Raw genomic sequence first — 26,733 nt, 5'->3', positions numbered from 1 at the left:
CGTATTCAGCTTTCCATACAATTCAACATGTATATGAGATCGAGTATATCAAGTATAGAACACTGTTTTTGTTTGAGGCATTCGGGATGAAATTTTCAGAAACAGAATCCACCCAAAAAAAAAAAAAGTTTCAATGAATAAGTTAAAAAACATGAGATTGGTCTTCTGTGGTAAGTTGGTGAATTACATGATATAAAGTATAAACCACAGTGCGCCCAGACTTCTATGAAATATCGAAATGCCCATATGAGGAAGTATATGTACAGTAACAGGAAGCTGTGGAAATTAACTTGAGGAAAAATTAAAGCCAAAAAAACAGTAGAAGAGAACAAGTAAATACTTGATCCGAATAGCTCGTTCGATCACTTTGCGCTCTTGTACATACTGTCGATGACGCTCTGCACAAGAAATTACCAGTCAGTTCATGGATGAACTTGAACATCGTTGCGGCACGTAAACTGAAGGCTCGTCAAACGAATCATTTGTTTCATTTTAGAATTTTTACCTGATAGTATTTGAGCAATTGAGGCCTCTTCTTCTTGTATGTGGGGGTAAGAAGGTCTCGTTCCATATCAAACGGCACGGGATCAAGGTGTATAGCTTTGATAAACTCAAAACCCTTTAACTGCAGAGAGAACGCAGTACATAAGAAGATGAAACTTCAAGAGATGTACTTATCCACCCAAAGAGAATAAGATCCTTATATTTGCTTCCAAATTCGAAATCGATGTTCACTTGGAGAAAGAAAAGACGAAAAGACAAGGCCAGAAATTCCGAACCTTCTTCTGTTTTCCAATCTTTGTAAGCTCTCCGAGTATAAACTCTTTGGCCTTGGGATTCTCGCAGAGAGAAGTGAAGTCTCCACTAATTTCGTTCTCCTGAGCCCAATGCTCGATTGTCTCTTTGTTGGGATTTACTACTGCGATGAGGAAGGACTCAAAGCTGTTCCCGTACACCCATACCTGGAACATTGAAAAAGAACATAATTGAGACTTGCTATTTAACTTGAAGTTAGCACTTGAGAAAATTTGAAATAGATGGGTCTCGAAGCCAAATTATATCCTAAAACCAGATAATAGGGGGTCAAAGTTTACGATTGGCACTCAAAACATCATGAAGACAAGCATAGTAGAAACATGTGGTCAAAATTCCAACAAAATTAATGAACTTTTTCTAGTTTCACCAGCAGTTGAGGTTACAGCAACAGAAAACTGGCAGAAATGCCCTTCTTTCAAAATTTGAAGCCAATGCCCACTAAAGCATTCAATAAGGAAGTTATTTACCGAATCAACACCAGTAGCTTGGGAATAGATATTCTCCAAGTTTTCAACTGCCACGTACTCTCCTTGTGAAAGCTTGAAAATATTCTTCTTCCTGTCAATAATTTTCAAGCTTCCATCCGCTTGCCACTCACCAATATCCCCTGTTGCAAAATGGATGCAAGTTTCTTAGCTAAATATTGTTGGACAGAACTTTGAACATAATATAAAGGCTAATTTGAGAAGTTAATGAGATGTGGAAACTACTTAAAACTCGGTCGGCAGGAGTCGGCAGAAGGAAGAATAACAATAGATGCTGGGAAGACATCTAAAGCACCAATTAGTCATTCAATCTATAGGGCGACCAGAACTCCCTCAAGATGTCTCTCCACTCTCTTCCCCTCAATTAATCCAATAAAAAAACTTGACTAATTTCCAAGTAATTGGTTTATAATAAACAATTTAGACATAAATACCTGTATGGAACCATCCATCAATCATGACCTCATTAGTCAAATCTTCACGTTTATAATACCCAGAGAACAAAGTTTTCCCCCTCACACATATCTCTCCCCTTGGCATGCTTGAAAGGGCATCATATCCCATTTCAGGGACAGATTCTAGACAGACATCAACGTTAGGCACGGGGGGCCCCACTGTTCCAAGCATCGACATCTCATTTGGTAGAGAGACAAATGTCCCAGCACAGGTTTCTGTCAGACCTGCATAAATAAATAACAGCACATTATATTGATGCATGCCTTTCATGCAGTAACACTTCTAACGCATTATAAAGGCTTATTTTCATGAGTTAATTTCTTCAGCTCTCTCTATTTCCATCTGAAAAAAGTCACTTAATTTTGTATCAGAAACATAAAGATGCTGTAAAGGACAGAACATGTCGGGAAGAAATTGAAGGCGGTACCATATCCTTGAAGAACGTGAGAACAGGTAACCACTTTCAGGAAACCCTCTACATGGGTAGACAGTGGAGCAGCTCCTGAAAGTATAAGCCGCACATTTCCACCCAATCCTTGCTTTACCTGATATAGAGAGTGAGTAGGCGTCAAAAGAGGGAAAGCATATCCGTGATTTTGGACTGTGAGAGGGAACACAGAGAAATGTCAAACAGAAATTGATCTTAAAAGTTCCATCACCTTATTGAAAACTAATTTGTCACATATCGGGGCAGCCTCAGTATGTCCATTCCCCTTCCGCATGTTGTGCAACTTGCTGCCAAAAATCAACGCATGAGATTGTAATTGTGATAGCTTGACGGAAATGCATAAGTGAAATATTAAATCCCACACAATGCCCTAGGGTGAAATTAGGCACACTGCTCGCATTAATAAATATGCAAGCAGAAGGAGGACGATAACCCCTTTTTATAAGAGTTTAAATTTACATCCCTTCAAAACGGAGCATGAGTTCCAATAACAATAGCAAGAAGATACTTACTATGAATAGGCAATGTCAAACAATTTACTCTTAAAGAAGCCCCCAGCTGAAATCTTCTGAGTTAAACCTGGAAAGAAGCACATATATTGTCCTTAAAAAAGAAATATAACTCAATATACAGAACACATTCCCGAGACTAGAAGGAGCTGGACCATGCAGCAAAACAAGCCCAGACCAGAATAAATTGGGAGGCATCAATTCCATGGAGAGATCATCCTGAATAACTAGGTCAGGTCTACAATGAATACCTGAGTAAACTCTATCTAACACACGAGGGACAGCACAGAAGATAGTTGGTTTTAGCTCCCCGAGGTCCTCAATCAATAACTTGACGTCCTGTGACAAACAAATATAAGCAAATGCCACATTGAATTTCTTGTTGCCAAAGATAAACTAAAAAGCTAACTTACCCCACGCCAAAATCCTATTGAAGCCCCATGAGATATAAAACACTCCTCAATCACCCTGTCAAAGATATGCGCCAATGGAAGGTAGGACATGTACACATCTTTATGATTTAACTGTTACAGCCATAAAGAATTAGTTAATATTCAAAGAAGCTGCAACATATTCATCCTGGAGAAGAAGGCAGATAAGCTCCTCAAGCTGGGATTCATTTGCCAGGTAAAAGAAATAATGATTACCTCTTCATTCACACTCTCTAATAGCCGCTTCACCCCAGCAATGAGAGTGACAATGCTTTCATTTGAAATCAGTACACCCTTGGGGTCACCAGTCGTCCCACTGGTGTACATTATTGTACAGATATCAGTTTTCTGTTTCTCAGGAAGATCAAATTGCCTGTCATCTCCCTACAAGTAATTAGCCAGTTCTGTTGTAAGCAAAACTGCGAATAACACACAAACCATATTCCATGAAGAATGTACACATAAAAGCAATGGGCTAGGAGGAAACTACCAGTTGTAAAAACTCATCCCAGGAGTATATTGCCGCCCCATATTTTTCAACCTCTTCCTTTTGTTCAGCAGTAACCTTGCCAAAGCTTACGAGAGCTGCATATTGTAATGTATAAAATCAACTCATATTCAAAGCAAAATGTGCTCAGGAAACTATATCCTCAATGTTACTTACTCTTCAGGTACTGGCTAGCATTCTCCATGGTCTTCAACAACTGATAGAGCACCAGACACAGTAAATAACAACTCTAACATAATGTTACAACTTCCATCAACTCTTAAAACTTGTGCCCAAAATATATTTTTGGTAATGATGTTAAAGTTACATAGAAACATATGAATGATGATGGCAAACTCCAGTCAAGTAGTTTTAAAAAGTCAACTTGTATATGCATAAATGAACCTCCATTAGAAGTACTGAGAAGTGAGGAAAAGCTTCAGGCATGCGAGAGCAGATCTGACAAAGGATATTCGTACCTCAGGAATCTTTTTCTCTTCTACGAAAGCAATCGAAACCTCTGCATGACATATAATAAATTCCACAGCTCCAGCACCTACACCATTAAAAATAAATATTATACCTTGTAATACAATTACAATATTGAGATGAGTGAACTATACTATGCAAAACACGGTTAAAACAAAGGACAGCATTTTAACAAGATAAATGTAAAGTACATGTCTACAAATATCATGGAAAAACCTCTGGTATTATCTGGTATGAAATTATAACTGCATGTTTTATCAATAACATGACTCCTTATCCAGCTTGAGACAGTAATGCATACCTAAAGTGTCATACAAGGGCACACAGTAGATCCCATGAGCATTACAAGCCTGCATTAGTATTAAAGGACAAAAGAATATATATGAGCATGCAGAAAGACTTTGAATAAATAATAATAATAATAACGAGTACAAAATTACAAATAGCTGTTCCCCAATAAAAAATGAAATTATAATGACACTAAAACAAATGGTTAGTCTAGGACGAAAAGAAAAACATAGGCCCAACCCTTGAATGGCTTAAGCGGTCAAGTTCTTGTTCTTCAACGACACACTGTACCTTGTTCCCATGAATTTTCAGTGGCTTAGCGATCTCAAAGATGTTAAAATTGTTAAATAAGCGACGGAGAACATAGCATTAATGGAAGTCTCAGTAGAAACTAGAAGAGTGTAACACAGAATGAATTCTGAAGGACTATCTTCCAGGAGCATTTTTTTTTAATCTGATTATCTTTTAAGATAAGGAAGGCTGTCTATTAGTAAACCGCAGCAGATCATAGATTATTGACCAAGTTATTTTCTCTTCTCTGGGATGGTGACTTCTTAATTAAATTATCAACAACAAAAAGGCAATTAAATTTTTTTCTTAGAGAAATAGATATTTATATTACTTGTGAAGTAATCCTGTGATAGAGGAGGTACCTCCATGCTCATGATCCACTCCGGGCAATTGGCACCATAAATACCGCATTTTCCTCCCTGCAATTCAAGGACAAGTACATCAAAACATGGGCTTAAGACGCCGCTGATCCCATTATTCCAGAAAAGAAATCTATTTTACCTTTTCGACGCCACAACTCCTAATAGAATTGCCAATTTTGATCACCAAATCATACACTTCCCGGTATGTCTGCCAGACATAATTCCCAGCCTGCAGGGAAAAAGGTATGAATCATGCAAACTCTGGGAAGGCACAGAAAAAATTTCACTTGCCAGTTAAAACTACCTTTCCGTCCACAATCTGGCGGCGACCAAGCATCCTATTGTTGGGAGATTTCTCCACAGACATGCTGAAACACAGAGAAAATTACTAGTTACCAAAAGCATTAAAAGTTGTTAAGTGATGTTGCCATTACAATGACAGCCCGGTTCTTTAAGCATCAAATTTATAAAGTCGAAGAATTTTCTTGAGCGATCCAACTAGAATTGCATGTTTAAGAAGCACAGGGCAGCTCAAAGTGATCCCCTTTTCGTCTCGATCCAGCTCGTTACGAGTAAAAGCCAATCTAAAACGCATAATCACAATCCCCTGAAGAACACCTCACGGAAGCAGAATCTACTTGAACAAGAAAAAGACAATTCAACTTCGACCCGACTTCAACTCGTGCCACAATTCAGTATTAATCGCGCGTTGCAAAAGTAGGAAGCCAATACAAAAGGAAGCCGATTGCTTTTGTCGTCCTTTTTTCATCGGGAACCAACCGGAACAACTCACCGGAAAATGTCCCAGCAGCTCTCCATTCCTTCAGGGGGAGCTGGGAACCCGTCCTTGGCGAATGAGCTCCGGTAAGCCGGCCCCCTGGACGGCCTCCCATCCGCGGCCTCCTTCGCCTTCTCCACCTCGATCAAGTACTTCCTCTGTTGCTGCGCCATTCTCCTCCCTCCGCGATCCACCACTCCCCCTCAACTTATACCCGCCGACTCGGCAGTTGGGTATGGAAGAATGCAGGGAGCAGAGCGGTGTCAACCGATTAGGTGGAGACCGGTGGCCGAAGAAGCAGTGCCGCTTCCGCCAAGGAATCGAGGATGACGAAGAAAAGCAGAGAGGAGGGAGGAGGGAGATCAGAGCTGAGCGCGACGCCGTGCTATGACCGGGAAAGAAGGCTTAACAATAGAGATATTCCCCAGTTTTAATTAGGTTAATTTTGGTCAACTAGTTGGCAATTTCATTTATCTTTTTTTCTTTTTCTTCCTTTCGTTGCCCTTTTTACACCGTCATAAACCTAACGGATCTCGACTAATCAAATTTGTTAAACTATTAAAAAAATAATTTTTTTTAATATGAATTTTTTTTATTTATAAGACTCAAGATTTGAATAATTATCGAACCGCTGAACCATATTGATTTTTTGGATTTGCACCCAACTATTCAGAATTCAATAGGGCTCAATTAATTCAGTAACCGATCAACCTATTAAGAACACTCCCAAGGTGAATTTCATCTATGCATAATACTTGAAATCAATATGCGAAGACAAACACTGATTCACCCGAACTAATTCATGTTTTTTTTTTTTTAAATTGATTCTCCTTCTCAAATGTCGTCATCCGTTTGTTCTGACTTTTGGATTTTTCTGGTGGGACTTGGTGGCGGCAGATCGCGGCCGTTGATAAGTAAAAGATCTTGGCCGTTCAATCCATGTGGTCCTCTTGGGTGGGCGCGTGGGGGTGGATCCAGTGGGGCGACGGAGCAGCACCGTACGTTTGCCTCTACGGCTATAGTACGTGGGCCCGGCCCCCGTGATCTAAGGATGCGTACTTTCTTTCTTTCTTTTCCTATGTACATCTACGTATACATATACGTATTTCCCCTAACACTCTACAAGCCTATGGATTGAGAGACAACTCTAATGCACTGGCTAACGAGGAGGTCCTATACAGTACTTTTATTAATTAAACAAATAATCAAATTAATAATTATCTGTGATTTGTGGCTGTGGATCAATATTGGAGGCAGTTAATCTCACGCTTATCTCTAAAGAAGTCCTCAACTTTTTGTTCGTACGCAAGTTTATTTTAGTATATGCTTAGAACTAGAGTTCTTAAACATTTTTTTTCCTTACACATTAACTTATGTAGAATTTTTAGGTTCTTCAATTTTACAAATATGGTTAACATTAGAGACAATAATTTTGTCAATGTTAAAGACAAATTCCACCCATGGTCGAATTTTCTTCCTTTTAGTTTTTTATGTATAATCTTGACAATATTAAAATTTTCAAGACTTATTTGATATATCTTCTTTTGTGTAAATTTTAGCTTATCTTATTCATGAAAGTAAATTACCATTAATCTTAATATCAACCATTTTTAACAATTTTGCTAAATCTTGTGCATGACACGGGCTCAATGACTAGTATATATATATAAAGTTGTAACCCTTGCAATAAATAGGGTTACAGAAGTAAATTTCTAATGGGTAGAAAGATCAATTAACTATGAAATAAATAAGATTTTATATTTATATTAAATTTAACTTGAAAATAACAAATTCATTAAAGAAACTTTAATTGAATTAATTTATGTAGGTAGTTTTGCCTCATTCTGAAAATTTTTATGTGTAAAAAATTAATTTTTAATTACTAGGTTAACTATACAATATATAAACGAACTAAAACTCCAAAACTACAAATTCCAATATGTTATTAGATTAATGCAATACGAATCTCCTATTATTTTAAATTTATGTTAGAAAATTAATTATCGCAAATAGAATTTATATTATATATAACAAATTAAATATTTTATGTGCATAAAACTACAACTATCTGTATTTTGGATCATGCATAAACTTTACTTGAATTAATCTATGTGAGTATTTTTTTCCCTCAATTTGGAAAATATTATTTTTAAAAAATTAATTTTCAAGTAATAGGTTAATTGTACTATTTACATAAATGAACTAAAACTTATAAGTACAAAGTTCAATATATTATTGATATATTGCAATAGAAAACTCCTATCATTTTAAATTTATGTTGAAAAATTTACTATAGCAAATAAAATTTATATTATATATAACAATGAATTATTTATGTGCATAATCAACAATAAAATTATATGTACTTTAGATCTTGCATGGTTTATAAAAACTAATTTACTCAAAATAATGCTATAATTAAATTTAAAAAGCATAAAAAATTCTCCACAAGAAAATAAAATTATAATCACCTTTAAAATAAAAAGGTTTAACAAAACTCAGTAGAAAAATTACCCGTGCAACGCATGAGAAAAGAAAACTAATATATATATATATATAAACAAGATGCGAGGGGCCTATCCAAATGGCCTCAAAATATTCTATTTCTAAATGAAATTTTCTCGTTTTTGTGAGTTTTTTAAATTTTAAATTATCTTTTACTATGGAATTAGCAACAAAATCTTTCGACATTATTTTCGACTATAATATTCCATTTAAAAAGATAGAAAATGTCATCATAAAAAATATTAAATTTCTTAAAAATAAAAAAAATATTCTATTATTTTTAATTATAATATTATTTTCGATTATAATATTATTTTCGATTTAATAATATTTGTAAATACTTTTACGTCAGTAAAAACACTTCCAAAGCCGAGCCTAAAAATTTCCACTAACATTCATGATTTGATACCCTTATTAATCTTAAAAATTCGAATTAATAAGATGGTAAACTGAATTATCTTATTTATCAAGAATTTTCTTTCTATTTTGTCTATGTGTAAACACTTATTATGTTACGATGTTGTTTGGACTTTATTTCTATGCTTGAACAAGGGGACAAACTAACCACTAGTGATTAAACACACAACGCTGCCCACCAACCTTAAGAGTGCGTTTGGATTTAGAGTTGAGTTGAGTTAAGTTTTGATTTTAATTAGTTTGTAATGATTATATTGTTGAATTATGAGAAAAAAAGTGAAAAAGTAATAAATAATTGAGAGAAAGTAATGATTAAGTAATGATTGTATTATTGAATTGTGAAAAAATAATGAATAGTTAAGAGAATTTAATATTAAAAATTGAATTGAATGGTTAAAAAAATTTAAAAAATGAAAAAAAAGTAATAATTGTGATGTTGTATTGAAAATAAGTGAAATTGAGTTGAAAATTTTTTAAAAAACAAACACACCCTAAAATTTTCGCTAGTCTACAGTATAACAATCATCTACCATCTTTATTTCAAAGATTTCTCTTCCGTTAAAGCTATTATACAATTCTTTTCAATTAATACGGGAACAACATAAATCACAGTGTTTAATTGTTTAATGTAATTTAGACTTCAGATTGACACTGCCTATTCTTTGCATTCTGCGCGATAGGAATGGTAACATCCACGTTATACATAATGGATATTATTATTATATGCAGCTGAATGGTTGACGCTAATAAATACATTTTGCAAATAAAATAAGAAAGGGAAATATCCATACATTAAACAGATAAGGTTGTTAAATGCATTAATTAATTAAACCTAAGAAAAGATCATACGTATATATAGACATATCCAGGAGAGGAAATTATATATCTTGGCCTAACAAGTAACATTTACAAATTATAATCTCATCTCCAGGCTAAGTCCACCAGAAGTACCCCGTTTAAGTTGAACTCATCAAACCAAATGTGGATAATAACAAGGTCAATTTATGATATTTTTATTACTAGATTAAGGATGATAATAGTTCACCTACTATTTTAACTTTACTTTTTTTTATTGTTAGAGATTTCGATTTCTACGTAAATATACTTATATGTGTATATGTATAGATTGTACACATAATTAAAATTGTACTCTTATCCGGGAAAAAGAAAATGAAAAAAATTGAACTAGTATGTCAACGGATCTTTTCCTTGAAATTTCCAGCATGTCGCTCGAAAAATTTGTGTTCCACGCAGACGAATAGTAAAAGAGGCTTGATAGTGTGGTCAATTTCCGATTTAAAAATTATATCCACGTATTTGGTCGTATTAGCTTGGATCCTTCCCCAATCCAACTAATTTGAAAGGTCAAAAGTCGAGGAAACCGAGAATTCATGCGGATCACCTCAACGACTTGTAGGCGCATTTTCTTTTTTTCCCACATTTTTTTTTCTGATTTAATAGGATAATTAACAACTTGGAAGCATTCATTCAAATATACTAGTCTCTTTTCAACAATTCATAGTCAATCTCAACCCTCAATGTGGCGTGAGGTCTAGTCCATTCTTCAATCCAAAATTGGACCACCATGGCGGGCAGAGCGAGACATATCCTGATCGGGTCACGAGGAGTGGCACAATTATCAAACTGAGTTGCCATCAAATGGAATTTTGATGCGTTTGGTTTTAAAGTAAGATTTTAAAATCAGATTTTGATTTTGAAAAAGAATGGTATAAATGAGGCCCACCATTTAACTTTGTATGAGTTATTTTGTTTTGTTGTGAAAAAATAGTGGTATAAATGGGGTTCATCTTTTGACTTTGTATAAGTTATTTTATTTTGTTGTGGGTAGAATTAAATTAAAGTAGGATTTTAAAATCCTACTTTGAAACCAAACAAGCCAATATGTTTTAGTATAGAGATTCGAGACTCATTAAAAATATTTCATGATCGGAACAAATCAATACGATAATTGAATGGGTTTATTCTATTACAAAAAGTTGGCGAAATTTCGCGATTATAGGGTGAAATTTCGCGGGACCAGATTACTTTTTGATTTATTTTTTTTCGAAAAAAAGAATCACTCAAGGATATCACATCCATGGAATCATCGGGCATCATATCAGCCACAAGTATTTGACATTCAAAAGCATTCCGGTCGTCTTCCTTGTCTTCCCCGTGGCCTTGGGTGTCATTTTGAGGGGGGCAGATCAGGGTCGAACTTCAACTACTAGTTTGAATCTGGAGTGACAGAGGGTTATGAAAGGTTACTATACAAATTACATTGAGGTTAGAAATGTTATAAATTACTCACTGGTGGAATTACTGCGCGTCCCTAACTGATATATTTACGTGGATGGATTTCATGAGTTTCAGCAAATAGAACGTCAGAGTTTCCGAAACACCACCGCAAAATCTTTCGTTGCTCTTTACCGTAGAAGTTCCGAATCCAATACGCACATCAAGTCGTCGTGGGTCAGTCGACGCAGTTAATATTGAGATCGATCTGATCCGAGAATATCTCAATTTCTCAAGCAAAACTAGAAGCTAGACGTGCCGGTCCACATGACAGATGCTTTGGTAAGTAGCCACAAGCCCACGATCCAAATGGTGCCTTGGGCCAGGGGGTCTAAGTCCATTTCTGGAATCTGATTAAACTTTGGCTCAACAGTCTTACCATGTACTGGGGCACTCTACGAGTTCATGACAAGTCCTTAATTCGGTTCCATCATTTCATTTATCTGCCGAGCGTATATAGGTTCGAAAAACCGATATATATACAGTTTACAATTCATCTGCAAGGTTCGCGTGGTAGCATTAAATATTTGGTTAACTATAATTATCCAAACCTTATGTTTTTGAAGACATTTATGTTAAATCTCTGTACCACACGTTGCAATAGACCGTTGTATCCCCATTATTTCCTATCTGATCAGTTGATATCGATGTACAGAAGACTTATTTTATACACCATTAATTATTTATTCCTTGCTTGCCTGCTCGATCTAATACAAAGGAAGTAGAATCATGTGCTTGAGTTCTTGCCTATTGTAGAAGAAACCAGCAAACACTCCGTCAAACTCTGCACGAAAAAGCATCAAAGGTTAATATACTTCTGAACTCATAAAGGAAAAAATTCATATTTTCAAGGGAAAAATCTCATCATCTCGTACTCTAAACACCTGACTCCTATAGGTTCCATTAATATTGGACCGACAAATATAATTAACTAGGAAGTGAGTGAGTGAGAGAGAGAGAGTGGTGCACTGACTGGGAGCAGTCGACGCTGAAAGATAACTTGGGAAGGTGGACGTTGATCCCACAGGCAATGGGCAGCGTATTAACCAGGTCAAAGTCGATCGGGAGGACAGGCGAAATGGAGTGCTGGACGCACTCGCATATAGCCTGCCGGGCCTCATGGTCCTGGGAGTACCTGCTACCGAGGAAGAGGACCCCATTGCAGCACATATCTGGAGGCATTCGCACAGACCTCAACACATAAGGCAGGCAAGGACCCAGCTGCGAGATCACAAGCTGGCACGACGGCTGTTCTGCAGCCAAAAGCAGTGGCCACGAGAAGAGGAGGAGGACTGCTGCCACTGCTGAAAGTGAAGCTGCAGGAGCCATCGCATAGTAGTCTAGTAGCTACCGAGATAATCGAATTAATTAATTATAGAGCGAGTTTGGCCTAGTTAGCTTGATCTCTGCTTAGCTACATGCGCATATATATTGTTGGATCAGAGAGTAGTACAGTAGTTTTTTTCCAACTGATTGTGGCGCGATATTCATGTTTACTGAATTTAAGGGAGTCTATTGATATAGAAGCATACCAAAGAAGATGAATCCCGCACTCAATGGGTCTCTCTCTTTGGTATGTAGTCAATAGTGATCGATTGGTTTTTTCTATCTTGCGCACATCTACTCGAACTTGTTCTTTAATTGAAATTATATAGAAACTTATAAATCTGTGGTCACTTGAGGGACCGATTACTTTAATTTCCACCTAGAAGAACATTAAAGACGAGCAGTGTGGTTCCTGAGGATTCGTGCTCATGTGTGATCGATGCTAAGAAACGAAACAGTCCTCAACCTCCCATTCTCGAGAAACTTTACTGTCGAGCGCTCATTGACTATCTATCTGATTCCCCGGCTATAACAGACCCTGCAGGCTGACTTGCTAGGAGGCTTCTCTAGGTGCAGCTCGAACTCGTGAAATTCTCTCCCTTCACAAGACTTGAACAAAAAATGTTAGTTATGAATTCGTAGATTTTTTCCTTTCACAATACTTGAATCGAAAATTTTAGTAACAGAAAAAAGATGTCAAATTACCTAAACCAATGCAAGTTGGTTGTTGTTATTTACTATTAGTTGAAACAATTTGAAAGGAACTTACCTCAAAATTGCAACATAGTGGATAATAACTGACCTTCCCCTTTCGTAGTTTTTTTTTTCTTTGTGAAAGTTAAGAGTTTTCTCCCACCCGCACACTCTTTTTTTTCTTAATTTTATAAGGAAGTGAAAGCAGGTCCAAAAAGGGGACCTGCTAGCAAGTGGGGACAAGCTTCCTTTTTAATTTTTTTTCTTTGTTTTTATTATTAAATCCAATCTAAAAAGATTATAGGTAATTTTGTTGAGCCATCGAGATACAATTTCATTTTTAACCCATTTGTTATATTATAAATCTAACTCGAATAATGTAGCAGGATATCAGATCGGCCCGTCGGAGTAAATGATCCGGTCATTATAATCGAATAAATTATTTCCAGAAAATATTTTCGCCAACTTCTATCTAGAAAAGTCAAAAGAAATTTACTATCGGAAATACTTTGAGTACTCTCGCGGCTGTTTTACTTTTTAAAATTTTCACATTTTTAACCCATTTATTAGTATTTTAAATCCGACCAAAACAAGGTAACAGGTTATTCGGTTAATCCGTTGTGATGAATGATCTTGTCATTATGGTCGGATCAATTATTTTTTTAAAAAAGGTACTTTTTCACCCAAGTTTTATATGGATAAATTAGAAAAAAATTCATATCGACAATACTAGATATACAAATTAGGACATATGCATTTTTTTTTTTTAGGTTTCCAATGGGAAACATTGTTCCACTTTTCAAAGTCTATTTTTCACTGGCCCATAAACATTCCAAACACATCATTTTATCATTGTTAATAAATAAACATCTTTCCCTCGCAGTTTTTTAATTTATAATTTGATTTTTAAAATTCATTTATCTTTATATGTTATAGAATCTGATCCAAAAAAGGTAACATGTAATCTAGGCCCCATCAAGACAAATTAACAATTTCGTCTTGTTTTTTAATCCATATCTTAGGGCCTGCTTGGTTTCGCAAAGAAATTTTAAAATCACAACTCTAACTTAATTCTACCAACAACAAAACAAAATAACTCATACAAAGTCAAAGAGTGGGTCCCATTTATACCACTCTTTTTCAACAATAAAACAAAAATAATTTATACAAAGTCAAAGGGTGAGCTCCATTTATACAACGCTTTTTCAAAATCAAAATCTGATTTTAAAATCTTACTATGAAACCAAACGCAGCATTAGTATTTTAAATCCGACTCGAATAATGCAGCAGATTATCTTATCGGCCCATCGGAATAAATGATTCGATCATTATGGTTAAATCTATTGTTTAAAAAAAAATATTTTCCACTCAACTTTTGTCTAGAAAAGTTAGAATAAATTTCATATAAAAAATACGTTGAGTACCCCGCGACTGCTTTATTTTTTAAAATTTTCATTTCCAAGTATTCATATTTTTTAACTACTTTGTTAGTAATCTGATCCAAACAAGGTAGCAGGTTACCATGTCTACTTGACGAGATATACGATTTGTTCATTATGATCGGATCAATTATTTCAAAAAATAAATATGTTTTCATACAACTTTTGTATAGATTAATCGGTAGAAATTTCATATCGAAAATACTAGATATATAAATTTAGATATATATATATATATTTTTTAGTATGCCAATGAGAAACGTTTTCCCACCCTTGGGAGTTTATCCTTCACGGGCTCATAAACAATCCAAACATATCATTTTAACATCTTATCATCATTAATAAATAAACAGATATAAATAATAATCATTCTTCATATTAGTATATCTAATAAATTATTTGAGACCCCTTTTTGAACCTGCGGGGGATGATGCTAGTATATAATAACAACATGACTTCAACTGCAATCCTTTTATATGAGCTGATCCCTTCTTCTATCCTGGGAGAAAATCCACTGAAGGGTCATTCCTTAGACCAATAAAGACTCCTACTATTCAGTAAAAAAAACCAAAGTTCAGGATTCGATAATGGATTATCTCCTCGTTAACCATGTTAGTATTTTTCTCACGCCATATGACGAGTTTGGATAGTCTAAGGACTTTTGAACTTGTGACAATCATTTTCAATCGCGTGTGAACATAAACATAATATGTTAGTGGCCCTGGAGCCTACTGCCTTTAGCTTGATAACATTAATTAGGGCCAAATTCGGCTGTGCTTCGAAGCTAAGGATGTGGCGATTTCATAACGTGGCACCAACAAATTTTGCTGTCCTTTTCTTGAATAATTTGGTCAGATTAGATTTCGACAAATTTGCGGTCACTTGAAGCTAAGGATGTCGTTTTTTTCCTATCTTGCACACCTGTTAATAGACGGGTCACTTATCTACTCGAACTTGCTGTTAATAGAAATCACCACTCGATAAATTTGTGGTGTGGTTACTTGAAGGATCAACTACTTTATCATAGGTACCAGTTCAAATTTTGGTACAGTACTCAGCTCAATTTTAATAGTTCTTGATCCCAAGATGACATCGATCGATTCTTCACAATATGCTCTGAGAAGATTGCGATGCTTTTAGGCCGAGGATCCATTGGTGTGGTCGGTTATCGACTTGGCCGGAGATCTGTTAAATGCAAGTAAAATGACAATAAAAATCAGAGATGTGATTACATGTTAGAGGCTGACAAATAACTAGCAAGGGTTACAACAATGAATTACCCCTGTCGATTCCGGCACAGCGGGCATGAGCCGTTCCGCTTCAGCCATGGGTCGATGCAACGAGCGTGGAAGTAGTGACTACAGTTGGGGATCGTCCTCAGGGTATCCTTGGGCTGGTACTCCGACAGGCATATGGAGCATGTGTTGTCACTGGGACAGGGAAGCTGCCCGCTGTCCCCAACCTCAGTCTTCGGATACAACTCTATGGCAGGTCCATCCATCCCCATAGGTCGAGCATGCTGCTCAGGTGACACGTTGCCATTTGGTTGGCGACGGTTTCTGCTGCTCAGGTAGCAGGAGATCCCAAGGATGCCGAGGAAGCAGGGGGAAGCCACCCCCAGGATTATCCCTATCTTAGCTCGCTTGGAAATTCCTAGAGATATATCATGGATGGATTATGTGAATTTTCATTTCCGGAATTCAAATCTCATTGAAATTCGTTTACCAAGCCATGGATGTACGATAAGTTGGAATTAAGTGAATGTTATGCGCACCACGCTTGGCAGGGCATTTGATCGTGCTGTCACCTTCATACTTGCAAGATCCACCATGCTTCTGGCAGTACTCGCATAGGGGCGTTCTATCCCACTTCAGCGAGATGTACTCGGTAACTTCGGACCAGGTATGCCACGGCACCGGAATTGTCACCATCCAGTTATCACTGCACAAATACGACAAGTCCATGCCGGGGGTTACAGCATAATCCGGTACAAGGAGAATGCTGTAGTGACTTGTGCTGAGGCACGGAACTCGAAAATTATAATAATAATAATAGGCATCGGATATGTCTGGTGAGCAGTTGAAGAAAGTGAAGTTCCGGTAGTGGTCGCTGATGAAGCTCGAGCCCTTTAAGCTGAAGCCGCCCAACAACCTTCTGGCCAAGCAATCATCTGGGTCCCGGAGGACCACAATCTCTTCCTGGTAATTGATGGTGTCAACTAAGAATTCACCTGAGAATGGAAGGGCGAGGACAGTTCGATTTTTGTTGTTGCACGATAGATCAAAGCCTGCGTACCCGCACTGCTCGTCCTGAACATACTTAAGACGGAAAGGGAATTGAACAGGAGGTTCATTCACCGCACAAGTTGATTCCGAACATGAAGAATCTACACATGATGAGAGACAACAGGGGATGAGGAAGAGGAGGAGGAAGATAATTGGTGAACTTGCCATAGATGGTTGCGATTACAGGGGACAAGAAGATATGTGTTGGATGTTTTTCATGGTTTATTGGAAATGTGGGACAGAAGTTTAACGATGAATTTTCCGGACTCAAATGAAATTCTAAGGCAATTTCATCAAATAATAATAATAATAATTTTAAGGCAATTAATGTTATGTGGTTCTACCAATTCGTTAAAGACAAGGCGATGCGGACAAAGTCCCAAATTGTCAATGCTCTTATAATAACCCTAAGTTGGGTCCTCCGGCAAAACCAAGGCGCCGTGATTGATATATCTAAATCTATATTATTTATAATTTATAGATGAACCATACTGCAGTACTCGGATTTATCTTCGAGGTTTCCGGGAAATGACAGGAAGGTATAATATAAACGTTTCCAGAAACATCAGGTTCTGTATCATTGGTTTGTCTTCTTCATTCAATCAATGGCATGTCATTGTATTCAAGAAAATCCCTGTTTGGACACTCCTCTCCATATAGCCCAGCAATGGCTTGTTCACCTCTTGTCGTCCTGTTCTTGTTCCTGGTCAGTCACTTCAGAGATGGTGCAGGTTCTTGCCCCGCCGATCCTGCTCACCAGGCAGACTGACCGTGTACCCCCCTTTCCACCTAAAGAACATTCAAGATGAGCAGTGTGGTTCCCACGAATTCGAGCTCATATGCGATTCTAAGAACCAAAGAGTCCTCAGCCTCCCCTTCTTGGGAAACTTCACTGTCAAGCTCATTGACTATTTATCAGTCCCTGGCTATAGCGGGACCTCGCAGGCTGTCTTGCTAGGATCCAGGGATTCAGCTTTGATGGCTCAGTCTTCACGTCGAGTTGCTACCGGAACTTTGCCTTCCTGAATTGCTCCACATGGGAGAAGAGGTTTGTGCCCTGATACATGGAGGTACGATGCCTCAGCACCCATAACAACACCATCATTGTCGTGCCTGAGGATGAACTCTTCACTCACTCGGTACACTTGTTGGAGTTCGGTGAGGATAACTGGACAATGACTATCCCTGTGCCGTTCCCGTACGTACTGGACAGGAGTGACAGAGAATCTTTAGATGAAATGGAGTGACCCAGCCCAAAAACATGGTAAGAGCAAATTTGGTTGATCAACAAGATATCGGCAAATCCACAAGTTTCGGAATCTAATTAATTTCATAGTTGTCATTCTCAAAATGTTTATCTCTTGTTCTCCCAAGTTTAGTGTGATTGTTCAACATAGGATTTTTGTGGCTCATAGGAAAAACAAGAGCAGTTAATATCCCTCGCCATAGTTTCGCCCTGGTTCCTCTTCATCTTTGGGGCTGCATGCTACCTAAAGCAGCAAGTCCATTGCAGCTTGTAACGAGTCCAACATTGCCGCCGTGAGTTCTTCCCTTACTCCTCCAGCATCTGATCAGCAGCACCAGCAAGTTGTTACTATGATGGGAATGGACAGAGCCACTATAGAATCATATCCGAAGACCCTGGTCGAGGATCAGCTGGCCCCGCCAAGTGATGAGATGTGCCCAATATGCATGTCGGAGTACCGATCAAAGGAGACTCTGAGGACCATCCCCAAGTGTAACCATTAGTTCCACGCTTATTGTGTTGATCAATGGCTGAGAAGAAATGCCACATGCCCGGTTCACTGCGATCGGCAAGGTCTGCCACAGGCTGTCTACATCCAACAGCAACCCTGCCATCGAGTCGGATACGCAGACCACAACCAACGGACATGTATTGTACTTATACCTCCTGGACTTGCATCTCAAGCTTGTAACTTTTCTATGTGAGTTCGGACTTGTATGTTTCCATTGCAGCTAGCAATACGTACAGAAACAAAACAGAATGCCACTTTGATATGTCCGGGCACGTGAGATCCTGAATACTTGGATTTCATGCCGATTCTCATCCTCGGCATTGCAGTATCTTCTTAGGATTCATCGGTTCTTTTTTCATGTGGTATATAATCAATTAATGATGTCATTTTCCTAATCCCCGTACACTATAGAGGAATTGACAAGGGTTGGGATTCTTTTTCACAATCTTCTAAAGCATAGGTTGGACATCGATATGAAAGTGAGCGCAAGATGCCCTGAAGTCTTAATTAATCAAGTACCTGATAAACTCATCGACAAGAGATGTGTATATGCAGGATTATCTGGGCATGGCATGTGACAATCCCAGTATCCACATATGTATATATGTTTCTTGCAGAATACATGAGCATTGTTCTTAAAATTGACAATATGAAGAAAAAATTAGTGGCATCTGTCTTGAAGAATTGGTCGATGCAATAAGCATGGAAGCAGTTGATGCGGAGCAAGTAGCAGATGACTTTATGGACCGTTGAGATCGTCGGAAGGTCAAGACAAGGCAGTAAGTTCAGTGCCTCAGCATTACTAGTCTGTGCCTTAGCACCAAACCGGACGGTATGCTCGGTGCTTCAGCACCGTATTTCTGTGCATAGCACCGACTTGTAGCCTCAAGGCAGCCTGCATGGTGCTTCAGCTCCAGATTTCGGTGCCATGGCATAGACTCTAGTCCCAAGAAGGCTCAGTCGATATTTTCCTTATTTGTCAAGATCTCTCATTAGTTTAGTACCTAATTAGCTTAATATTGTGTTTCCTTATTTCGTTTGTTTCCTTATTTTCATTTAGAGGCTATAAACATTACGTTTGATTTGGATGGGAGACATTACGAAGACTATTATCAAACAAATTGCTTTGAGCAAATTTTCTCGAGTTTCTGTGATTGAAACTTGCAAAGGATTATCAGTGTATAATTCTTGTTTAACGCTTATCTAGTTGTGTTAGTTGGTATCAAAGCATGGCCAATCGATCAGATGGGAGAAGCAGCAGTTCTACCGACGAGTTTATACAAGATTGAGGTGGCAACAAGGGAGTGCAGGCAACAAGTAGACCTGTTCGATTGGATGGACGAATGCTTCAATGGATTGGGGAGGAGCTTTAACAATCACGTTGGGAGGCTTGATGCCCTAGCTCTTGGAACCAACAGAAACAGGGACGATGGAAGGCATCGCGCCGGTGAAGAGGTAGCTCACGGCCGGCCAAACAGAATACCTGTTCTTGACAATCAACGTAGACCACGTGTCTACGATGATAGCTCAGAGGAAGAACTTGATGAAGTAGTAGATCGTGAGCAGAACGGAAGGAGGAGGTATAATCAATATGAAGAGAGGGAAGAACAGGAATTTCGTTTAAAGGTAGACGTCCCTCACTTTTAATGGAAATTTGACTATTGAGGAATTCCTGGATTGGCTTGCTGAAGTAGAGAGGTTTTTTGAGTACATGGATATTCCATATGAAAGAAAGTGCAATTAGTGGCACGTAGGCTGACAGGTGGAGCGTTGGCATGGTGAGATAGGATTCAATCTCGTGGAGTGCGTGAGGGAAAAAGGAGTGTTCGATCTTGGGAAAAGATGAGGCGAATCTTGAGGAGGGATATCTTACCGCCTGAGTAAGAGCAGACCCTTTTCCAACAGTACCAATGTTACCATCAAGGTACCAATTCTGTTCATGATTATACTGCTGAGTTTATACGATTAACGCAGAGGAACAATCTAAGGGAAACTGAAGGTCAACAAGTTTCCAAGTATCTCGATGGGTAGAAGCCGGATCTCAGAGACAAGATCGGGGTACAAGTTATTAGAAGCTCGTAACATGGCAATTAAGATAGACTCGATGATGTAGGAGAAGGCAAGGTCTGATTATTACCACAAAAGTTCTAGTGCGGAAAATCACAGGCCATATGGAGAAAAGAGCAAGGCGCCCCATGCCCCTAGCTCGAGTGATGATCATTACAAGGAGGAGAAAGTAGTGGAAAACAAAAGATGCCAGACACAAAAGAAGCATCAAAGCCTGCAAATCCCTATGCTAAGCCAATCCCGGGCAAGTGCTTCAAGTGTAATTAGCCTGAACACCAGTCTAGTGACTGTTCACTGTCAATCAACATTGTGGACAAGAGGAAGATAATGGTGAAGAGTTTATTGTGGGCCGAATAGGGATGAGGAAGAATACGAAGAAGATTCCGATGAGCAGAATTTCGTGGTTAGGAAGATGATGCTTTCGCCTAAGCAAGAAGGCACCTCTTAAAGGCATCAGTTGTTTCGACCAAGGTGCACTATCTCTGGTCATTTGTTTGATGCCATTATTGATAGTGGTAGCTGTGAGAACATCATTGGGAAGGATACCATAGAGCAATTGGGGTTGAAAACTGAGCAGCACCCTAATCCTTATGCTATTAGTTGGATTAAAGCTGCTGAGAAAATCCATGTTACTGAGACGTGTAAAGTACCTTTTCTATTGGCAAGAATAGAGATGAGGTATATTTTGAAGTAGCAAATATGGATGCTTGTCACTTGTTGTTTGGAAGACCATGGCAGTTTGACATTGCAGCTCAGCATGATGGAAGGGAGAACACCTACAAGCTAAGTAAAGATGGGATGAAGATCAATTTGCTGCCAATGAAAGTTAGTCTTAAGCCCAAAGCTTCTAAAGTGGAGGGAAAAGCTTTCTTTACTCTTACTCAATCTGGGTGCGAAATTGAAGAGGAATTTAAGAGCACTAAAGAGGCTCATGCGTTACTTGAGAAGCAGGTTTTGAAGGCGGGTGCAGAAGAGTAAAAAGGGGAATATCCCGAAGCTATGAGACCATTGTCGGAGGAATTTGCTGAGATAATGCCTGAAGAACTACCTGATGGTTTACCTCCGATGCGAGATGTCCAGCACCACATTGATTTGATTCCCGGTGCTAGCTTGCCTAATTTGCCTTACTATCGAATGAGTCCGAAAGAGGGTAAAATATTGAAGGAGAAGGTTGAGGAATTACTACAGAAGGGGCATATTCAGGAGAGCATGAGTCTTTGTGCAGTTCCAACTCTTCTAACACTGAAGAAAGATGGTAGCTGGCGGATGTGTGTTGATAGTCCAGCCATCAACGGAATTATTGTGGGGTATAAATGTCACGACTTGAAATTTCAGCATAATTTTCCATAAATTTCACTGATATCCATTATCACATCAACTATTCATATAAAACTGTTTTCCATAAACTCTCAAAAACATATAACCAATCCAGTAAGTTCTAATATGTATATATATCTTCGGAGAATACTTTTTCTCAATCACATCACTAAACCAACTAAACAAAATGTTAAGGCGTAATATAATTTTAGCATTCTACAAGAACTTACTACTTATACTATGAGTGAGCCTAACTGCACAAAAATCCTTCACACTAATCCCCGATGTCCAAAAGATTTTCCCATGCTGCTAGTCTAACTCCTAGCTCATCTGAAAAATATATGCAGGATGTGAGCTACATCTCAATAAGTATTAAATTCCACAATAAAATGAAGTATCAAACTTATTTATGCATTCTCATCCACAACTACAGTCATATCATTTACTAAAAATTCTAATGAAATATATAACTACTTACTAGCCCAGAACATTACTCTTATTAGCCAATTCAATATTACATAATTCAAGCAATCATTCTTAAGCAACAAATAATAATAATAACCTTGGGATCACAATCCTTGCGACAAAGTTTTGACGGTACCATGACCCCACACTCATATCCACAAACTCCCCATTTGCTTTCTCATAAGCCGGGTTTGCCCATTATCCTCTGGCAGTAAGAGTCTAGGCGTCCATTTTATATCCGGCCGGATCAGCGATCTAAGCGTCCATTTTTATATTTCGTCGGATCAACAATCTAGGCATCCATTTTTATATACCGTCGGATCAACGGTCTCATGGCTATAAACAATAATATCACCACACCGCAATTAACCAAATTCATTTACAACAAATCCTCATACTATCTTCATTCAACTTATCTCATTTATATAATCATTTAAGATTTGATTTCATTCTATAGTGGAATAAAAATACTTACAAAGACCCCAAAATGATAACCAACGATTCGAGCCTTCCGGATGTATAGCCTCGATCCTCTCGGCTCCTAAAAGTCCATGTAGCAAGAAAACAAGTTATATCTCATACTCATCTGCTCTTAAATTTCACATAATGAATCACACTGAATTAACCTTAAAACGATCAAAGAAATGGAAACGATATAATCAAACCAATAATAACAACCACTTAGCATTCATACAAGGAACCTAACACAATCGAAGACATCAAAGAAGCAAAAATCAATCCTGCTTTAACCATCTTCACAACCAACTCTTCATTGTAACCATAGGTAGGCAAGAATAAGCAAGAGAATATCCAAGCAAATTGCTAACAGGACAACCCAAATACAAATAATCAACTTCAAGTCTACTACTACTAACATCATGGACGACCCACAGAGTAATATCAGTGAATAATATACAGAAAACTGGAGTAATTAACTAAGCAAGCAAGCTGAGTTCCACATTTGCAGGGTTTAAATCATTTCTCGATTCCCATTCTACTCCGTTCCTTACTTCTCTCTTGTACAATTCTACAGCTGCAGCAAAAATCCCTTTTTTTCTCACTCTCTTTGTTTCCCTTTACTCCCGTTTAAGTTATCCCAACCGACGGAACAAAAACGAAATTCACACCACGTACCCGAAATTGGTCGACAATTGAACCAGAGGGCAAAGTCGAGCTCTTCCTTGTAAGAGGATTTCCTATCTCGATACTTCTTCCTCTCTCTCTATTTGATTTTTGTTCTATGCTCATTCCAATCTCTCTTTCTCTCTGTGTTTCAGACAAAATGGCCATGCAACCTCTTTCCTCCTTTTTCTTTTCGATAACTCAGCCACAGCAGTATATGAGTAAGGTGGTGGAAATGTAAGGAGGAAAAGGAAATATATATCATGGGCTTACTGGGCATAAGCCCATGAAACATTTAATAAGCCCAATTCATATGCATATATACTTATAATGCAAGAGCGTATATATTTATGTATATACGTTTTTCGGTACGAAAAATATAGGTGTTCACAATAAATTCCCTCTTCCTCGCTTTGATGACATGCTCGATCAATTACATGGAAAGATAGATCTTAGGAGTCGCTGCCTCCATATTTGCATCTGGCCAGGAGATGAGTTGAAGATGCATTCAAGACCAAAGTAGGGTTGTATGAATGACTTGTGATGCCATTCGGCCTAATGCTCCTACTACCTTCATGAGGTCAATGAACCAGGTACTTAAGTCATTAATTGGGAAGTTTGTTGTCACGTACTTTGATGATATGTTGATTTATAGTCGTTCCAAAGAAGAGCATGTGGCACATTTGCACGAGGTTCTAACTGTCCTGCACGAAAGCAAGAGTATATCAATATAAAGAAGTGCAGCTACATGAAAAATCAGCTGTTCTTCTTGGGTTTTGTCCTGGGAGAGTATGGAATTCAAGTGGATGACGAGAAGATCAAAGCCATACGAGAGTGGCCAACCCCGAGAACTGTCACTGAAGTTCGGGATTTTCATGGGTTAGCTACGTTCTATCAGCGTTTCATTAAAGACTTCAGCACCATAGCTGCCCCAATCACGGAGTGTCTAAATAAAGGGAAGTTTCAGTGGACTGAAGAAGAGACAACCAGTTTTGCTGTATTAAAGGAAAAACTTCCAGTGTTAGCATTGCCAGACTTTAATAAGTTGTTGGAGGTCGAGTGTGATGTAAGCGAAGTAGGAATTGGAACAGTTCTCTCTCAGCAGAAACGTCTAGTTGCCTACTTTAGTGAAAAGCTGAGCGACACTAGAAAGAAGTGGACCTCGTATGACAAAGAATTTTATTCTGTTGTGCGTGCATTGAAGACATGGGAGGACTATTTGATCGGATGTGGTTTGTTCTTTACTCTGACCATGATGCCTTCAAATATTTGAATAGTCGCATGCGAGGTGGTCTCAATTTTTACAGAAGTTCACATTTTAGACTTGTGCATAAATCGGGTATTCAAAACAAAGTAGCAGATGCCTTGAGCAGAAGAGCTGATTTGTTGTTGACTATGAGCCAAGAAGTTGTTGAGTTTGATAGCGTGAAGGAGTTGGATTAGAATGATGAAGACTTCCATGACGTGTGGCAAAAGCGTTTTATTCACCAACCTATTGACGATTATCACTATTAAAATATATTTCGGTATCTCAAAAATATTTTTGCTTTGTATAGCTCATTATGTATCAGGACTCCGTTATTTTATCTTTCTTAACTATATATATAAGATATTTCGAGATACCGAAATATATTCTAATAATCACATCCATGTTTGGTTTCTCATGAAAGGTAATCAACTCTGCATTCCTAGATCTTCGCTCAGAGAAAAGTTAATTCGTGATTTGCATGGTGGGGGTTTGGCTGGACATTTGGGAAGAGATAAGATCTTATCTGCTGTGGTGGAGAGGTTTTATTGGCCTCAGGTTCGTAGGGATGTCGAGAGATTTGTGAAGAGGTGTTACGTCTGTCAAACGGCAAAGGGGCAATCTCAAAATGCCGGATTATACATGGCATTGCACGTTCCGGACAACATTTGGGAGGATTTGTCCATGGATTTCATCCTTGGATTGCGTAGAAGGCAACAACTCCATTTTCGTGGTCGTCGGCCGATTTTCCAAGATGGCCCATTTCATTCCTTGCAACGGTTAAACTATTCTTTCAAGAATGGGATGCCCAAGACAATCGCATCTGATCGAGATACTAAGTTCCTTAGCCATTTTTGGCATAATTTGTGGACCTTTTTCTGATTCTTCTCTGCAGTATAGCAGCAGAACACATTCACAAACTGATGGGCAAACTGAAGTGGTGAATTTAACGCCAGGGAACTTGATCCGGAGCATCTGTGGAGACCGACCGAAGCAATGGGATTTTGCTTTGGCTCTGAATTTGCTTATAACAATGAGGTTCGCAGCTCTATTGGAAGGTCTCCATTTTCTGTGGTTTATATAAAGCCACCGAGGCATGCGCTTGACTTGCTGAAATTGCCAAAGACCCACGGCGTTAGTGTTGCAACAAGAAATATGGCAAATCAATGGCATAAAGTTCACGGGGAAGTCAAGAAGCCGGAGCAAGCCAATGCCAAGTATAAACATGCTCCCGATCTTCATCGAAGGAAGCAATTGTTTGAAGTTGGGGATGAGGTGATGTTGTTTCTTCGAAAAGAGAGGTTTCCCTTGGGCACTTACGGCAAGCTCCAACCAAAGAAGTACGGCCCGTACAAGATTCTCTGCAAGATCAACGACAATGCTTATGTGGTCGACCTTCCTTCTTCATTGGGTATCTCCAAAACATTTGAAGTGGCGGACATATATCCATCTTATTCTTCTCAGGAGCCTCTATTTGCTGATATTACTCAAAACTCGAGTTCGAGGTCTTTTCGAGTAGGGGTGAATGATGTGGAGCAAAAAGTAGATGACTTTATGGACCGTTGGGATCGTCGGAAGGTCAAGACAAGACTATAACTTCAGTGCCTCAGCATTACTAGTCTGTGCCTTAGCACCAAACCGGACAGTATGCTCGGAGCCTCAGCACCGTATCTCTGAACTATAGCACTGACTTGTAGCCTCAATGCAGCCCGCATGGTGCTTCAGCTCCAGATTTAGGTGCCATGGCACTGTCTTTAGTGCCCAAGGACGCCCAGCCGATAATTTCCTCATTTGTCAAGATCTCTCATTAGTTTACTACCTAATTAGCTTAATATTGTGTTTTCTTATTTTGTTTGTTTCCTTATTGTCATTTAGAGGCTATAAACATTACGTTTGTTTTGGATGGGAGACATTTGGAAGATTTGAGCAAAATTTCTCGTGTTTCTATGATTGAAACTT

The 26,733-nt window shown here is 38.3% G+C and overlaps 3 protein-coding genes and 1 long non-coding RNA gene across 5 annotated transcripts; all 4 read right to left on the bottom strand.

The window, feature by feature from the left end:
* Positions 1 to 114: 114 nt before the first annotated feature.
* LOC116194806 (long chain acyl-CoA synthetase 4) lies at positions 115 to 6,257 on the bottom strand. The gene is made up of 19 exons (XM_031523702.1): positions 5,856 to 6,257; positions 5,367 to 5,430; positions 5,202 to 5,291; positions 5,063 to 5,119; positions 4,423 to 4,471; positions 4,112 to 4,188; positions 3,810 to 3,849; positions 3,636 to 3,730; positions 3,362 to 3,529; positions 3,128 to 3,238; positions 2,966 to 3,053; positions 2,718 to 2,784; positions 2,417 to 2,492; positions 2,185 to 2,302; positions 1,736 to 1,981; positions 1,284 to 1,423; positions 780 to 962; positions 506 to 625; positions 115 to 398 (listed from the first exon to the last, which is right to left on the bottom strand). Exons 1-19 carry the CDS (start codon positions 6,011 to 6,013, stop codon positions 363 to 365), a joined length of 1,983 nt encoding a protein of 660 aa, XP_031379562.1. The 5' UTR covers positions 6,014 to 6,257; the 3' UTR covers positions 115 to 362.
* Positions 6,258 to 11,584: 5,327 nt separating this feature from the next.
* On the bottom strand, positions 11,585 to 12,523 carry LOC116192920 (non-specific lipid-transfer protein 1-like). The gene is made up of 2 exons (XM_031521627.1): positions 12,031 to 12,523; positions 11,585 to 11,841 (listed from the first exon to the last, which is right to left on the bottom strand). Exons 1-2 carry the CDS (start codon positions 12,384 to 12,386, stop codon positions 11,835 to 11,837), a joined length of 363 nt encoding a protein of 120 aa, XP_031377487.1. The 5' UTR covers positions 12,387 to 12,523; the 3' UTR covers positions 11,585 to 11,834.
* A 2,937-nt stretch (positions 12,524 to 15,460) lies between these two features.
* LOC116197696 (putative RING-H2 finger protein ATL69) lies at positions 15,461 to 17,076 on the bottom strand. 2 transcript variants are annotated; one of them, XM_031527913.1, is made up of 4 exons: positions 16,746 to 16,880; positions 16,290 to 16,456; positions 15,796 to 16,168; positions 15,461 to 15,700 (listed from the first exon to the last, which is right to left on the bottom strand). In XM_031527913.1, the coding sequence occupies exons 2-4, from the start codon at positions 16,444 to 16,446 to the stop codon at positions 15,652 to 15,654; spliced, it is 579 nt and encodes a 192-aa protein (XP_031383773.1). In that variant the 5' UTR covers positions 16,447 to 16,456; positions 16,746 to 16,880; the 3' UTR covers positions 15,461 to 15,651. The 2 variants fall into 2 exon arrangements, with proteins under 2 accessions (XP_031383773.1, XP_031383765.1); XM_031527905.1 differs by having other exon boundaries at positions 16,290 to 17,076.
* Positions 17,077 to 22,051: 4,975 nt separating this feature from the next.
* LOC116189166 lies at positions 22,052 to 24,438 on the bottom strand. The gene is made up of 3 exons (XR_004152350.1): positions 23,541 to 24,438; positions 22,882 to 22,947; positions 22,052 to 22,271 (listed from the first exon to the last, which is right to left on the bottom strand). It is a non-coding gene; the product is annotated as an uncharacterized LOC116189166 (long non-coding RNA).
* Positions 24,439 to 26,733: the final 2,295 nt, after the last annotated feature.

The sequence above is a fragment of the Punica granatum genome, chromosome 1 (assembly GCF_007655135.1).
Source record: "Punica granatum isolate Tunisia-2019 chromosome 1, ASM765513v2, whole genome shotgun sequence".
Lineage (NCBI taxonomy): Eukaryota > Viridiplantae > Streptophyta > Magnoliopsida > Myrtales > Lythraceae > Punica > Punica granatum.
Note: the sequence above shows the minus strand (reverse complement) of the source record. Positions and strands in the feature narration are given on the sequence as shown.